The 17494-nt window shown below is 45.9% G+C and overlaps 1 protein-coding gene across 3 annotated transcripts in view; it reads left to right on the forward strand.

Moving 5' to 3' along the window:
• ITGA3 (integrin subunit alpha 3) overlaps positions 1-17494 on the forward strand; it is a 149867-nt gene that overhangs the window by 42250 nt on the left and 90123 nt on the right. For all 3 annotated transcript variants that reach the window (XM_063959890.1, XM_063959891.1, XM_063959892.1), the window contains exons 4-5: positions 10466-10715; positions 10801-10884. In XM_063959890.1, coding sequence (XP_063815960.1) covers positions 10466-10715; positions 10801-10884 — 334 coding nt within the window. The remainder of the gene's footprint in view (positions 1-10465; positions 10716-10800; positions 10885-17494) is intronic.

Raw genomic sequence — 17494 nt, forward strand, 5'->3', positions numbered from 1 at the left:
CTCTGACAAATGGCCAGAAAATCACAAATTCTGCTAGGGTATATAAACTTATGAGCACAACTGTATACTTTTGTTTCTGAAGATACATTAAGTTTGTACGTTAAGGTGCATTTGTGCCCTGGGACAGGGCCTCCATGTACTGCTGGTCCCAACAGTAGATACATGAGTTGCTATGTTTATAATTTCACCTTTGATTTGACTGTAGTTCTAATCATCTTATATATGTAGCTGTGTTTCCTATCTAAGTACATAGATATAGATGTAAGTGGTGCACTGCATAAATGTCACATGCCAGCTAATCTGCTACCACTTTATAACCACCTCTTTCATTAAATTATACAATTACGGTGGTCATTCCGACTTGTTCGCTCGCAAGCTGCTTTTAGCAGCTTTGCACACGCTAAGCCGCCGCCTACTGGGAGTGAATCTTAGCTTATCAAAATTGCGAACGAAAGATTCGCAATATTGCGAAAAGACTTCTCTGTGCAGTTTCTGAGTAGCTCGAGACTTACTCTTCCAGTGCGATCAGTTCAGTGCTTGTCGTTCCTGGTTTGACGTCACAAACACACCCAGCGTTCGCCCAGACACTCCTCCGTTTCTCCAGCCAGTCCCGCGTTTTTCCCAGAAACGGTAGCGTTTTTTCACACACTCCCATAAAACGGCCAGTTTCCGCCCAGAAACACCCACTTCCTGTCAATCACACTCCGATCTCCAGAACGAAGAAAAAACCTTGTAATGCCGTGAGTAAAATACCAATCTTCATAGCAAATTTACTTGGCGCAGTCGCAGTGCGAACATTGCGCATGCGCAATTAGCGGAAAATCGCTGCGATGCAAAGAAAATTACAGAGCGAACAACTCGGAATGACCACCTACATTTTAGCTATATATGCTTAGGCTAAGAATATAAAAATTAATCCTCTGATAGGAGGATGTCAGTCATTATGTTGTCCAATAGATGTAGTGGCTGGAGCCCCAGCCCACGGGGTGAAGATGGCAGCTGCAGCACTAAGGGGGTTGGTCTCTCACATTAGGTGCCATGTCAATGCATATTTAATAATGCGATTTTATTTTTTGTTCAGGCATGTGCCTTGTTTGCTAAGGGTGTGCGTTTTTTTCTGTGTTGTATAGCATTTCCATAGCTAGCATATTGTGCCTGATGCAGAATTGAAAGTAAATAAGGTGTATGTCTGTCCAAAACTACGTGTATGGAAAAAATGTGTATATTGGGGGTAATTCCAAGTTGATCGCAGCAGGAAATTTTTTAGCAGTTGGGCAAAACCATGTGCACTGCAGGGGAGGCAGATATAACATGTGCAGAGAGAGTTAGATTTGGGTGGGTTATTTTGTTTCTGTGCAGGGTAAATACTGTCTGCTTTATTTTTACACTGCAATTTAGATTGCAGATTGAACACACCACACCCAAATCTAACTCTCTCTGCACATGTTATATCTGCCTCCCCTGCAGTGCACATGGTTTTGCCCAACTGCTAACCAAATTCCTGCTGCGATCAACTTGGAATTACCCCCATTGACCCTTATGCAGAGTTCTATGCATCTTGCACCTATCCTTTACTAGTTGCAAAATATTCACCTCCTTACAGGTGTATTTTTGGTTTCAGGTAACCATACACTTAAGATGCCAAATTAGATGAGATGGGACATGTCAGAAAAGGCTGACGGTTGTCTGCAGTTATCTGACCGCATTTACCAACATATGCAAAATAATCCTATGGATTTCAAACGAGGCCTCATCATCATTGTTTATTTATATAGCATCACTGATTCTACAGCACTGTCCTATTAATAGGTCAAACTGTAGTGTTCAACCCATAGATTTTGTAAGGTATTTTAGGGATTAAAACAGCTGCGGCATTGTAGTATGTATGACCAGCATTATTTGTGCATGCTGACACAAAAGATCTCCTGAAATAAACTCCTAAACATATTACTTATGATCGCTCAGTAATCTCCGTGATTACATTAGTCTGTTCCCTGATGACCAGGAATTCCCTTTCCACATCCACCTAAAGGAGGGATATTTAACTAAAAGAAAAATGCATACATAGATATTTGTTTATGTTTTTTATAATGAATTATGGCTTCTCAATAATTGTACTTGTCTACTCCATAGATTGTAAGACACAGAATTTTATTAGCCATTTTGGCTATGTGTTATTATCCTGAAACAATGCCAAAAAAAAAAACAGGCTTCCTGTGTCCTGAGGTGGTTCTGCTCTGCATTCATAGCTGTTTTACTGTGTCATCTTCCCAAACATGTCCTTTTCTGTCTGCTGCATCATCTGACATCTGCAATGCATCATAATTGTCATAGCCTGTTAACACAGGATGATGTCTGATAAGATTACCCTACTGCAGTGTTCATGTGAATGTGTGCAAAAATTCTGTTACACTATAGCATTTTTGGCTTGTAAACACACTTAATTTCACTGTACAATTTATATATGTGTTTAAGGAATTTATAAAAACAGTTATCTCTTTTATGTGCTGTATTTCGTCTACTCTGTTTATGCAAAGAGGTGTTATTTAACAATCTTGTCAAGTCTACCGCACCAATTGTTAAATATTATTTCTTGTTGATGCACATTGAGGCCACTAAGAATTAATATTGATGTGGAATTTAGAAAATTTCTCTTGTTAGGACCCGTACTCTGATAGGAGCTTGTCCCGATGTAGAGTACTTCACTGTCACTTTATTTCTGGGTAGGGACCTTGCGAGGTTAATGCCCATGTGTGGGCTCTGTGTTGCAGTAAAGTCTGACGGGGCGGGATACAAAGGATCTATCTCTGAAAGATTTTGCAAGAGAGTAGAAGATGGAATTACAGTAGCTACATTCAGAATGTCAACATGGATGGGAGATCAACATGTCAATTGTCGACATTCACAGTGTTGACATTAATATACTGTTGTCTTTGCCAGATTGTCTATATATGGCATGGCAACCATGCACGTTTACTTGGCAAGATGAATATCTCTAACACTAAACCTAGCCATGACCACAGCCTACCCCTAAATCCAAACACTAAAATTTTGAAAAAATTGGCTGTCGACATTCAATTGTCGACATGCACAATGTCAACATTATGTCCTGTCTATATTATGTCATTGAATGTTGACACTCTGTCAACTGTCAGGCTCCGGAGCCTTACCTCCGGCGGGTGCTCCCGCGGGTTACCATCTCGCTGTTTGGCCCGGCTGCGGCGGCAGGGAGCTGCTGGCGGCGGGTCCTTCTGGACGGATGTGCGGCTGCCAAGGGCCGGGGGCCGAGGGTCTGGAGAGCCGAGCGCTGCCACGGGGTATCGCTGCGGTAAGGTCCTCTAGTGGTGACACGGTATAGTGTGTCAAAGACAGAAGCTGGCTAAAGCTGTGTGCTAACAGCTAAGTATGTCTCCTGTGCTGGGGGCAGCCATGTTGGAGACCAGAGTATTACCAATGAAGTTCCCAATCTGTGTCCAGCCAATCCTGCGTGTTCTCCCCTTACAAAAGGGGTCTGGCTCAGAGGGAAAGTGCCAGTGCTTCATGTTACCTCCTTGTGAAAGGTTCTCCAGCTCTGTGCTCCCAGATTACTTCTGGTTCCCTGGTCCTGGTTGCTCTCATCCATCTGTTACCTAAATGCTGCTGCAGTCCTGCTGTCTAAGTCCATTGCCACTCGTGGAAGCGCTCACGGGGTCCCAGGTCGTAGAGGAGCTCCAGGTGCTAACAGCGGTTTCCGCAGATGTCTTCATTTCTTCAAAGTCCAAGTTTTTCAGCCTCGTCTTTCAATCACAAACCACAGTCGTTATTTCTTCAAAGTCCAAGTTCTTCAGCCTCGTCTTTTAATCATAAAACACAGTCTTCAGTTCTTCTTTACCGGAGTTCTTCAGCTTCACTCTTCAAGTCATTTAACCATAGATTCTAATTCTTCCAGTTTCTTCAATTGCTCCAATATTCGTGTACAGCCTGATTATTCATTAAAACTACAGTTATCTTCCTACGAAGTCCTCCTTTTCTTTACGCCCTCCGGCCAACGTTAACACTTAGTTAGGCTTCCACCCCATGAGGAGGAATTACATTCAGCCACCTCGTTTACTCTCCTCACAGGTAGCTCTCCCTTCAGCCAAAATTCGGTTGTAGGAACCTCCACTTACGCCGAGCGTGACATCAACATACTCAATGCTGACATCCAGACTATGTATATTTTCTGGTGTCGACATTCTGAATGTCAACATTATGTACGTATACCGCTACCGAAAGAGCTAAGCTTTTTGGATTTTGTAAATTTGTGAAGGGCAACGGAATTTTCTGCACTATGGGGGTCATTCTGACCTGATCGCTCGCTGCAGTTTATTGCAGTGCAATGATCAGGTCAGAACTGCGCATGCGCATGGCTGTTGTTGCCTAGTGATCGCGGGCGGGAGGGTGGGTGCGGTCTGGCCAAAGCAGGCGTGGCCGGACCGTGCGGGAGGCGGGCCGCATCGGCTGCGTGACGTCACACGCAGCCGCCGCGAGTCGGGCAGCGATGAGTAGCTCCCGGCTGCCGTTTTGTGGGCGTGGTCCGGCCAACGTAGGCATGGATGGACCGTGCGGGGGGTGGGCCGCAGCGGCTGCGTGACATTACACGCAGCTGCTGCGAGCCGGGCAGCGACGAGTAGCTCCCGGCCAGCGCACAAAAGCTGCGCTGGCTGGGAGCTACTTCTGAAGTACAAAAGCATCGCTGCTGTGCGACGGGGCAGGGACTGACATGCGGGGCGGGCTACCCCTGTGCTGGGCGTACCCCTGCATGTCAGTGTGGATGATCGTAGCTGTGCTAAATTTAGCACAGCTACGATCAACTCGAATGACCCCCATTATAAGAAAATGTCAATAAATAATAATAAATAAATTTTCCATTATCGCAATTCCCATAGACCGATAATAATAATAATAATAATAATAATAATAATAATATAATTATAATAATTTAATTTAAATAGCTCTCTTTCTCCAATAGGACTCAAGGCGGTTAATGGATAGACTGAACATAATACAGTACAAAGACAATGAAATACAGAAAAGAGCATGTAGATACTAAAGGGACATTAAGGGGGTGGTCTTCTGGTTGCCGGCGGCTGTACTCCCGGCGACCACCATACCGGCGCCGGAATCCCGACCGCTGGCATACCGACATCTTTTCTCCTTCTTGGGGGTCCACGACCCCCCTGGAGGGAGAATAGATAGCGTGCCTGCCGCCTGGCGAGCGCAGTGAGCTAGGGGCTCATTTGCGCTCGCCCAGCTGTCGGTATGCCGGCGGTCGGGATTCCGGCACCGGTATGCTGGTCGCCGGGACCCCAACCGCCGGCAAACCATACTACACCCCATTAAGGAAATGCTTAAGTAAACAGGAAAGTTTTGAGTATGTTTTTGAAGGATTCGAGGGTGGGGGCCTCTCAAACTGTGCATGGCTGCGAGTTCCATAGAGTCGGAGCCGCATGACTAAAAGCTCGACCCCAAGATGAATTCTGTGAAATTCTAGGTACTGCTAAAGGTCCTTCATCTACAGATCTCAGTAATCGAGTGGGGCAGTATGGGATCAGAAGCTGCTTCAGTTACCTTGGGCCCTGGTTATGTAGAGCTGTAGAAAGTCAGTAAGCCAATTTTGAAATCAATTCTCCGTCTTACAGACAGCCGGAAGAGGGAGTAGAGCATAGGTGTTATGTGGCTGGTACAGGCTTGTTGGTTAACATCCTGGCAGCTGCATTTCGTACCAGCTGTAAGCGGTGTAATTCTTTTGCTTGGAGACCAAGGTAGATGGCATTGCAGTAGGTTAATCGAGCAGGCCTGGCCAACCTGTGGCTCTCCAGCTGTTGTGAAACTACACATCCCAGCATGCCTTGCCACAGTTTTACCACTCCCCAGTAGCAAAACTGTGGCAGGGCATGCTGGGATGTGTAGTTTCACAACAGCTGGAGAGCCACAGGTTGGCCAGGCCTGATCAAGAGGCTAGATACAATGCATGTATGACTTTTGGCAGATCTTCAGATGGAATTAAGATCTTGATTCTGGCTGTTACTCCAATGACAGAATGAGGATTTAAGTGTCAAGCCACCATCCAGGAAAACATCAAGATTCCGCACATGATCAGTGTTTTGTAATTCTGAACCACCAAACATAAGTCCAGCTGGTAGGCTATGCTGTAGTTTTGTCATTTGAAGTTGTGGTCCTTTTATAAAGATCTCTTGTTTAATCAGAATTCAGTCGCAACTATCACAGAACTAGATGTTTGGGTATTCGGGGATGCTTCCAATGGTAGGGAAGAGGAACTGGGGCTGTGTCAGGAAACGGAGGAGGCCGGATGTAGGTCTTCCTCGTGCAAAATCCCTAGATGAGTTGTGGGTGGTGCTTATTGCAGTGACTAAGGACTCGGGTGGAGATTGGTGATAAAGAGCCAAACTGGAACCAGATGAGAACCAGAGTACCACTGGATCACGACTGAACCGGACTTGGTTTTGGTTAAATGGGCACAATCAAGGAACCCGGTTGGGTAACGGATATAAGTCTGGTAATGCTACAAAGTACCGGGCTGGTACCGGATATAACTGGTATCGCAACAATGATCCGGGCTGGTACCGGATATAACTGGCAACGTAACAGTCATCCGGGCTGGTACCGGATATAACTGATATGCAACAGTGATCCAGGCTGGTACCGGATATAACTGGTATCGCAACAATGATCCGGGCTGGTACCTGATATATCTGGCAACAAGACAGTGATCCAGGCTGGTACCGGATATAACTGGTATCGTAACAGTGATCCCGGCTGGTACCAGATATAACTGGTATTGCAACAGTGATCCAGGCTGGTACCGAATATAACTGGTATCGCAACAGTGATGCGGGTTAGTACCTGATATAACTGGTATTGCAACAGTGATCTGGGCTGGTGCCGGATATAACTGGTAATGCAACTGTGATCCGGGCTGGTATCGGATATAACTGGTATTACTGCAGAGATCCGACTTGGTACTGGTATATAGCTGATAATACTGTAGTGATCCGGGCTGGAACCTCACAGAAGGACAACGTGAGCCTGGGGGCGAAGCTGTGAAGCGACGATACTCCGGTTCCGTGATGTTGCCTTACGCTTCCTTTTAAACCTCCCGTTCCGCCGCCAATGGATGCGCGACTCACGTGACCCACTGGGGTGCCGCCATTGTCCTTCCTGCTCAGCTGACCTGTGGGAAGATGGCGGCGCCCGGAGAATGTGGCCGATGGGACCATGTACCGTGGAAGCCGGCTGTCCGGAGACTGCCACCTCGCCAGCAGCGCCTGAAAGCGGTGCCTCTGACCCCGATCCGGGACCTGCGGAGGAGGAAGTGAAGCGGCCGCTGCTGCCGGACAGTGACAGCAGCCAACTGACACTCATCCACTCCTGGAGCTCAGCTGGACAGCTCTATAGGGTTGTTGTTATTCTCAGTACCTGGAGCAAAGGACAGGTACAGTTGTGTATCATCTGCATAGCAGTGGTAGACCAGGCCATAATGTCTAATTATTTCACCCAGTGGTAACATGTATACTGCAACCCCACCACACGTCACTGCTGCAAAAAGCATCGGGGATAGTATAGAACCTTGTGGAACACCACATGGCAGTGGCACTGGTGACAATGAGTAAACTCCAGACAAAACTCTCTGTGACCTGCCGGTGAGAAATGATTTGAACCAGCTAAGGATTAATATCCAGTCCACAGAAAATGTTCAGGTACGCAATCAGAATCCAGTGCAAAGAGAGAATTACCAAACGTGCTAGTCACAAAAGCAGCTGGGTGTCAACCCCAATATAGCAATAGGCAAAAACAGAAATCAGTGTTGCGTTTTTCTAATAAATGTTGGACAGATACAATATAGCTAAAAATTATATAACATCTGTTAAAGAAATATATTGAGAAAATTGATTAAACAATCATAAACTCTAGGATACATATACAGTATGTGCAGCTGGATCGCGGACTTCCATTAGGACACTATCTCCAATGGTAAATCACTATATAGCATATTGCATGGAATTACCCAAAATTTGTGGATGAGAAATTTTTCAGGCAGTCAATCAGAATCCCATGGTTCACGGTATCAAATGCTGCAGCGAGATCCAGGAGGATTGCAATTGAACAGTCACCTCTGTCTCTTGCCATCAGATGAGCATTAAGCACACATACCAGGGCTGTTTCAATGCAATGTCTTCTCCTGAATCCTAATATCAGGTTTCCAGTTGAGTTGCAACCACTTTTTCAACAACCTTTCCAAGAAAAGGAAGGTTTGATGCCGGTCTAAAGTTGGTCATGCAGTCAGGGATCTAAATAATTTTTTTTAGGTAGAGGTCTAACAATTGCTTCTGGTTCAGGAAAAATGCCTGCCTGCAAAAAGCATTAAACTAAACTATTTTTGCAAATTCAGGGCCAATGATGTCCTTAAACCCTATTATAAGCATGATTGAGGCAGATCCAGATTACAGGTAGTGTGACACAAAATTAGGGCAATTTCAGCAATGTCTTTTACATCCATTGGGTCAAAGCTAGTCCTTGAAGACAGGTTGCTTACATAAGCAGGCTTGATAACTTGGCACTCCTTTTGATGGCCCTGTGGAGATTGTAGCACAGATTTATCTAAATAGAATTTTGCAAACTCGTTGCATTTTGACTTTGAGAGGGTTTCATCAGGCTGCAGGCATGCTGGCTTGCGAAGCATCTCCACTGAACGTATTGTTTGCTGATATGATCTCATTTTACAGGAACTCTGTTTTGTTATGGGTGATTGTGGATTGATAATCTTCATTATACTTTATTAGATTTAATTTATCCTCTACCAGGTTAGTCTTTCTCCATTGTCTTTTGTGTCTGTGCCCCCTTTTCTTGAGTTCATAAACACTGTTGTCAATCCAAGGAGCTTGACTGTGTGTTTAGCGAGGTCTTATATACGAGCACTGGGGAAATAATACCACTTGCTGCCGTCACATCCTTATTATAGTAATGGATTAGGGAACAGGGATCTTCAAAGGTACCCACTATCACAGAGAGCTCCAGAAGTGCTGCAAGAGCCTGGGGAGTAATACCCCTCCTTGGACGACACCTGGTCAACTCCATGGGCAAAGATCTAATTTGAGGGGTTGTAACTGAGATTCAAATTCCGTGGTGGTCTGACCACGTGACTGGGTTTATTTTTAGGTCACAGACGTCTAATCCAATCTGAAAAACTAGATCAAGAGTGTGACTACTTTTATGTGTAGCAGAAGGAATAACCTGTGTAAGGCCCAAAGCAATCATTGTGCACAGCAGGTCTTGGCCAGTTGTGAGAGCTCATAATAAATGTCCACACTACATGAAAAATGTGGCCAGCCTCTGAAAACTGTCCACAGATCTAGTTTAATGATAGACCCCATAGTGGCACAAAAGTACAGATAGTCCTACTCAGATGAGCTTACATCCTAAGGAGCTAATGCAGAGTTGTTCACCTCCCTGCATCATCATCATCATCATCATCATCATCAGTGCACATCTATACAAGTCCTATACCTGCAATAGATCCATCTGAAAACAGACCTTTTTATGCAGATGCTTAACTCTGCCCGCAATGCCACTGACACACCTTCACTGAATTATGTCTACGTACAAATGCCCTGTCATAAGCACTTTCTGATAGAAGTGGAGATGCAACTGATTCCGGTTTGCACCACCAGTGCACATGTGCGCTCTGCTCCGGAACATGTGCAGTGTGAAGACCTACGTAAAACTCTGACTCTGCTCTGCTTCAGCCCATAATAGTTTGTATGTGACTGCCATCATAGCATTGCAGTGGTGTGCTCCCACCTTGTAAGCAGATTTAATGTTAGCTTGTTAGGAGCTATTGCTGTACATTATTTTTTCTGTATTTCATATATATACACAGACTTTTTGGGTGTATATGCAGCACAGCACTTTGCCTAGGCAGCTATTCTCTGCAATATTTCATACATTAGATTGCATACTTCACCAAGACAGCCATACCATGGGATACCCCAGCTCAGGTAAACGGGAACTGCAAACCATGCACTTGTTATACTGTATCTTTAACTTCAATCAAGGAATATAATTTGTTGCTGTAATTAACTTACTGTGCATTCAGGGATTTTCTTTCTGTTATTTTTAATTTGTGGTATAGGATTTAATTAATTGAATGACGCAGCGTAAGTGCAGGAAACTGGCACACAGAACAGGAGTGAAACATTCTGGGTCACTGGCTGGCACTGTGTATTAGTAGAGGATTCTGGGATAAGATATAATGTGTGACATTCAATAAATGTATTGATCTTAAGAGCAATTACAGCTGATAATTATTTTTAATTGATGATACAGGTATAAAATTAAGCTCTTTTAGAAAATTGGCTGCGTGTATTAGAACAGATAGTTCTGAGATATGTGATATTAATACTTTTGGTTAATATATCTTTGCCAGGTCTGTGCTCACAGGTATACAGCAGTGCAGTGGTCTGGTAGCGAGGACCAGCGCAGAATGATTGGCAAGTGCTATGTACGAGGAAATGACTTGGAATTCAATGACGCAGATGACTGGCAGACATACCACAATGAGCTGTGCAACTCCAACACTGACCATGAGCGTACTGGAATGTGCCAGCTGGGCATTAGCGGGGGCTTCACCAAAAACATGCTGTATTTTGGGGCTCCAGGGGCATATAACTGGCAAGGTGAGACACTCATAATTTGTGCACAAGTGTCTGTGTAAATTTTGTCAGAGAGGCTAAGCAAATGTTTTTATATTTTGTTTTTTAGGTACAGACTTTATTCTGCAAAGAGATAACTGGGACTTGAAGGAGGTCTCCTACCCAAGTGAAAAACTACTTAACATCTACATGGGTAATTATTCTGTTCTCATTCCTTTTCCTCTTCTGATTACGTGTACTAAACTAACTACCTTCCTGTGTACCTCATAGTTTATAAAACCAGTCCCGCTTTCTGATTACGTGTACTACACTACTTACCTTCATATGTACTTTATAGTTTATAAAACCAGTCCCTCTTTCTGATTACGTGTACTACACTACCTACCTTCCTGTGTATCTTGTAGTTTAAAACCAGTCGCACTTTCTGATTACATGTACTAGACTACCTTTCTTTCTCTTTCCCTCATTGTTTATAAAACCAATTCCACTTTCTGATTACATATAGCACCATAGCCTTATTAATGCTACATGGAGCCGTAGGAAGGGTAGCTGTGTTTGCACTATCCCAGTACCTGTTCCAGTCCCAGTACCTGTCCACAGGTGTGCCTTATGAGAGGTCCCCCGTCTCCCCACTCACACAGGCACAGTCAGAGGCAGAACTCTGGGAGGCAACGGAGTCAGCTGCCGCCGGGCTCCTGCTTTGAAGGGGGGCACCTCTCCTCCTGTTCCGTGTGTTCAGCGACATTAATCAGTTAAGTTAATTGACAGCAGCCGGTATCTCTTCCGTAGCCGACTTCCCCACTAGTCACTGCACCTTACAAATCACACCTTTATTATAGATATACTGGAAGCAGACACCTTATTGATGAAGATATTTGCTCCTATAAAGGAAGCATGAGAATTCTAACTATATGAAGTTATTTCTCTGACAATTACAAGTAACTTCATATAGTTAGAATTATCACACTTCCTGTGCAAGAGCAAATCTCTCCACCGGTAAGCTGTATGCTTCCTGTGTAATAGGTTGTGGGTTCTAATCCTGGATATGACACTTGCAAATTAATTGTCAGAGAAATAATAAGCATTGGGAGTGACTGAGCAGATCTATGTAGTGTGTGGCTGGACCCCTACATATATCTGCCTAGTTGCAACGGTTTTGTAGTAGCTTCATATAGTTAGAATCGTCAGGCTTGCTATGCAGGAGCAAAAAATAAAAACAATTTTTTACATATATATATATATATATATAAATACAAAAAAATGTCTTCCACCCCGCGCTCAACCCACCAGCAGCAATATGGAGAAAGTCCCTGTTAGTGAACTTTCAAAGAATAACATAAACAAAAACAATAACCAATTGCGCTTGGTATAACTTTAAAACACTCAGATTTTAGTATTTCCAGTAGCTGTTCTTCTACGGTGTGGATTCTTATAACTGGTATCACCTGCAAGTATACCCTCACACCAGAGAACACACCCGAACAAAAAGACGGCCAGAATGGCCTAAATTAGATATGATACCAATTTGTTTTTATTAAAAAACATATAGAATTCCATAAATTCATATGAACATTTTTTTTACAGATATATAGAGGGCACCAATATTTTTCTTGCGGTCAACTGTGACAAACTTACGCCACTATGCACAGTGTAGACTTTTCACCGTGCCAGAGCTTACTCAGCTTGCACATGTCTCTGAGAAAATGGTGCCATTGCTATTTTCCTGATGATTTTTCTATTGTACACTTGCATATCTCTGGGAAACTGGAGTCGGCACCATTTCCCCAGAGGTATTTTAAGCACCGGCTGAAAAGTAATTTTATTCAGTGGGTGTTGCGTGTGCGCTGTGGGCATCACACATCCTGCACCCATTATAGATATGCCAATACCTGTCCATTCATCAGCACATTTATGACTAGAATACTTCATTTTAATCTCATATGCAATCTGTAATCTTGTTATCATTACTGTGCACTCACTGTAAATGATCACAGAGAACACAAGATATAATAGTGCCCGTAGTTTAATTTCTCTGACGTCCTAGTGGATGCTGGGAACTCCGTAAGGACCATGGGGAATAGCGGCTCCGCAGGAGACTGGGCACAAAAAGAAAGCTTTAGGACTACCTGGTGTGCACTGGCTCCTCCCCCTATGACCCTCCTCCAAGCCTCAGTTAGATTTTTGTGCCCGACCGAGCAGGGTGCAATCTAGGGGGCTCTCCTGAGCTTCTTAGATAAAAGTTAGTTTTAGGTTTTTTATTTTCAGTGAGACCTGCTGGCAACAGGCTCACTGCATCGAGGGACTAAGGGGAGAAGAAGCGAACCTGCCTGCTTGCAGCCAGCTTGGGCTTCTTAGGCTACTGGACACCATTAGCTCCAGAGGGATCGAACACAGGCCCAGCCTCGGAGTCCGGTCCCAGAGCCGCGCCGCCGGCCCCCTTACAGAGCCAGAAGCAAGAAGAGGTCCGAAAGATCGGCGGCAGAAGACATCAGTCTTCATCAAGGTAGCGCACAGCACTGCAGCTGTGCGCCATTGCTCCTCATGCACACCTCACACTGTGGTCACTGATGGGTGCAGGGCGCTGGGGGGGGCGCCCTGAGCAGCAATATTAACACCTTGGCTGGCAAAAATACATCACACATAACCCCCAGGGCTATATGGATGTACATTAACCCCTGCCAGAATCCATAAAAATGCAGGAGAAAAGTCCGCGAAAAAGGGGCGGAGCTATCTCCTTCAACACACTGGCGCCATTTTTCCCTCACAGCTCCGTTGGAGGGAAGCTCCCTGGCTCTCCCCTGCAGTTAATACACTACAGAAAGGGTTAAAAAGAGAGGGGGGGCACAATTTAGGCGCAGTATACAATATATATGGAGCTATAAGGGAAAACACTTTTTTATAGGTGCTATCCCTGTGATATATAGCGCCCTGGTGTGTGCTGGCATACTCTCCCTCTGTCTCCCCAAAGGGCTTTGTGGGGTCCTGTCCTCTATCAGAGCATTCCCTGTGTGTGTGCTGTGTGTCGGTACGGCTGTGTCGACAGGTATGTGGAGGATAATGAGGTGGAGGCGGAGCGAATGCCTGTAAATATGTTGTCACCCCCTGCGGGGTCGACACCGGTGTGGTTGAACTTATGGAAGGATTACGTGAAAGTGTCAACTCCTTACATAAAAGGTCGACGACACAGAACAGCCGGCTACTCAGCTTGTGCCTGTTCCAGCGTCTCAAATGTCATGGGGGGCTCTAAAATCGCCCGCTACCTCAGATAACAGACACAGATGTCGACACGGATACTGACTCCAGTGTCGACATCGATGAGACTGGTGTACCCTCCAAATAGATCCACCCGTTACAGGATTGAGGCAATGAAAAATGTATTACACATTTATGATTATACCCCAGGTGCCACATAAAAGGGTATTGTGTTTGGTGAGAGAAAACTATTAGTAGTTTTTCCTGCATCTGAGAAATTAGATGAGGTGTGTGAGGAAGAGTGGTCTTCCCCCGGTAAGAAATTGATAATTTCTAAAACGGTTATTGGCAGCGTACCCTTTCCCGCCAAAGGATAGGTCACGCGGGGAAACACCCCATAGGGTAGATACAGCGCTTACACGCTTATCAGAAAAGGTGGCACTACCGTCTCCGGTTACGGCCGCCCTGAAGGAACCTGCTGATAGAAAGCAGGAGGTTACCCTATAAGATATAGTCACACACTAGGGCATTATATTGCGACCAGCCGTTGCTTCGGCATGGATGTGCAGTGCTCCCGCTGCGTGGTCAGATTCCCTGTCGGAAAATAACTATGGATAGGGACAATATTTTGCTGAAAATAGAGCATATAAAAGACGTGGTCTTATACATGCGTGATGCACAGAGGGATATTTGCCGGCTGGCATAAAAAATAAGCGCTAGGTCCATTGCCGCCAGACGGGGGTTATGGACTTGGCAATGGTCAGGCGATGCCGACTCGAATCGGCACATGGAAGTTGCCCTATAAGGGGGTAAAACTGTTTGGGGATGGTTTTTCAGACCTCGTTTCCACAGCTACTGCTGGGAAATCGATTTTTTTGCCACAGGCTGCCCCACAACAAAAGAAAGCACTGTATCATCAAGTACAGTCCTTTCAGCCCCAGAAAAGCAAGAGGGCTAGAGGCTCATCCTTTCTGCCGAGAGGCAAAGGTAGAGGAAAAAGCTGCAACACACAGCTAGTTCCCAAGAGCAGAAGTCCTCCCTGCGTCCGGTAGGTCCACAGCATGGTGCTGGGGCTGCTCAGGCGGACCCGGGTACGGTGGGGGCCCGTCTCAGATATTTCAGCGGACAGTGGGCTCTCTCACATGGATCCCTGGGTCCTTCAAGTAGTATCTCAGGGGTACAGGCTGGAGTTCGAGACGTTCTTCCCCCCGCCGTTTCCTAAAATCTGCCTTACCGGCACCTCCCTCTGCCAGGGAGACGGTGTTGGTGGATATTCAACACTATAATCACAACAAGTGATTGTCAAGGTGCCCCTCCTTCAGCAAGGAAGGGGTTACTATTCCACAGTGGTTGTGGTACCGAAACGGTTCGGTGAAACCCATCTTGAAATTAAAATACTTGAACTTTTATATCAGAAGATTCAAGTTCAAGATGGAATCGCTCAGGGCGGTTATTACGAGCCTGGACGAGGGGGATTACAGGGTCTCCCTGGACATCAAGGATGCGTACCTGCATGTCCCCATTTACCCTCCTCACCAGGAGTACCTCAGATATGTGGTACAGGACTGTCACTATCCGTTCCAGACGCGGCCGTTGGAGTTGTCCACGGCACCGAAGGTCTTTACCTAGGTAATGGCCGAAGTGATGATACTCCTTCGCAAGAAGGAAGTTTTTATTATTCCGTACTTGGACGATCTCCTGATAAAGGCGAGGTCCAAAGAACAGTTGGTAGTGGGGGTAGCACTCTCTCGGGAAGTGCTACAACAGCACGACTGGATTCTCAATATTCCAAAGTCACAGCTGGTCCCGACGACACGTCTTCTGTTCCTGGAAATGTTGTCTGAACGCAGACCAGAAAAGAGTGTTTCTTCCAGTGGAAAAAGCCGAGGAGTTGTCATCTCTAGTCAGAGACATCCTAAAACCAGGACAGGTGTCGGTACATCAATGCACACGAGTCCTGGGAAAAATGGTAGCTTCGTACGAAGCATAATTCCATTCGGAAGACTCCACGCAAGGACGTTCCAGTGGGACCTGTGGGACTAATGGTCCGGGTCCCATCTACAGATACAACAGCGGATAACCCTGTCAGCAAGAAACAGGGTGTCGCTGCTGTGGTGGCTGCAGAGGGCTTTATCTACTAGAGGGCCGCAGATTCGGAATACAGGACTGGGTCCTGGTGACCATGGATGCCAGCCTTCGGGGCTGGGGTGCAGTCACACAGGGAAGAAATTTCCAAGGAGATTTCGCTTCACATAAATATTCTGCAGCTAAGGGCCATTTACAATGCCCTAAGCCAAGCAAGGCCCCTGCTTCAGAACCAGCCGGTACTGATCCAATCAGACGACATCACGGCGGTCGCCCATGTAAACAGACAGGGCGGCACAAGAAGCAGGATGGCGATGGCAGAAGCCACAAGGATTCTCCGATGGGCGACCTACACCCAGGAAAACGGGGACTTCATCCAGAAGTTTTCCAAATGCGGGTAAACCATTGGGAATGACCACGGGTGGACATGATGGCGTCCCGCCTCAACAAGAAGTTGAAAAGATATTGTGCCAGGTCAAGGGACCCTCAGGCGATCGCTGGGGACGCTCTAGTGACACCGTGGGTGTACCAGTCGGTTATGTGTCTCCTCCTCTACCTCTCATACCCAAGGTACTGAGAATAATAAGAAGGCGAGGAGTGAAAACCATACTCGGGGTTCCGGATTGGCCATGAAGAGCTTGCTACCCGGAACTTCAAGAGATGCTGGCAGAGGACCCTTGGCCTCTGCCGCTCAGACAAGACCTGCTGCAGCAGGGACCCTGTCTGTTCCAAGACTTACCGCGGCTGCGTTTGACGGCATGGCGGTAGAACACCGGATCCTAAAGGAAAAGGGTATTCCGAAGGAAGTCATCCCTACCCTGATCATAGCCAGGAAGGATGTCACCGCAAGACATTATCTCCGCGTTTGGCGAAAATTTGTTGCTTGGTGGGAGGCCATGAAGGCCCCGACGGAGGAATTTTAACTATGTCGATTCCTGCACTTCCTGCAAGCAGGGGTGACGTTTGGGCCTCAAATTGGGGTCCATCAAGGTCCAGATTTCGTCTCTGTCGATTTTCTTCCAGAAAGAACTGGCTTCACTGCCTGAAGTTCAGACTTTGGTTAAAGGAGTACTACATATTCAGCCTCCTTTTGTGCCTCCTGTGGCACTTTTTGGATCTCAACGTGGTGTTGGATTTCCTAAAGTCGCATTGGTTGAGCCACTTAAAACCATGGAGCTAAAGTATCTCGCGTGGAAAGTGGCCATGCTGTTGGCCTTGGCCTTGGCCAGGCGTGTGTCAGAATTGGCGGTTTTGTCATGTAAAAGCCCTTATCTGATTTTCTATATGGATAGGGCAGAGTTGAGGACTCGTCCTCAGTTTCTCCCGAAGGTGGTCTCAGGTTTTCACTTGAACCAACCTATTGTGGTGCCTGCGGCTACTAGGGACTTGGAGGATTCCAAGTTACTGGACGTAGTCAGGGTCCTGAAAATTTTTTATTTTTCCAGGACGGCTGGAGTCAGGAAAACTGACTCGCTGTTTATCCTGATGGCACCCAACAAGCTGGGTGCTCCTGCTTCTAAGCAGTC

The sequence above is a fragment of the Pseudophryne corroboree genome, chromosome 3, assembly GCF_028390025.1.
Source record: "Pseudophryne corroboree isolate aPseCor3 chromosome 3, aPseCor3.hap2, whole genome shotgun sequence".
Lineage (NCBI taxonomy): Eukaryota > Metazoa > Chordata > Amphibia > Anura > Myobatrachidae > Pseudophryne > Pseudophryne corroboree.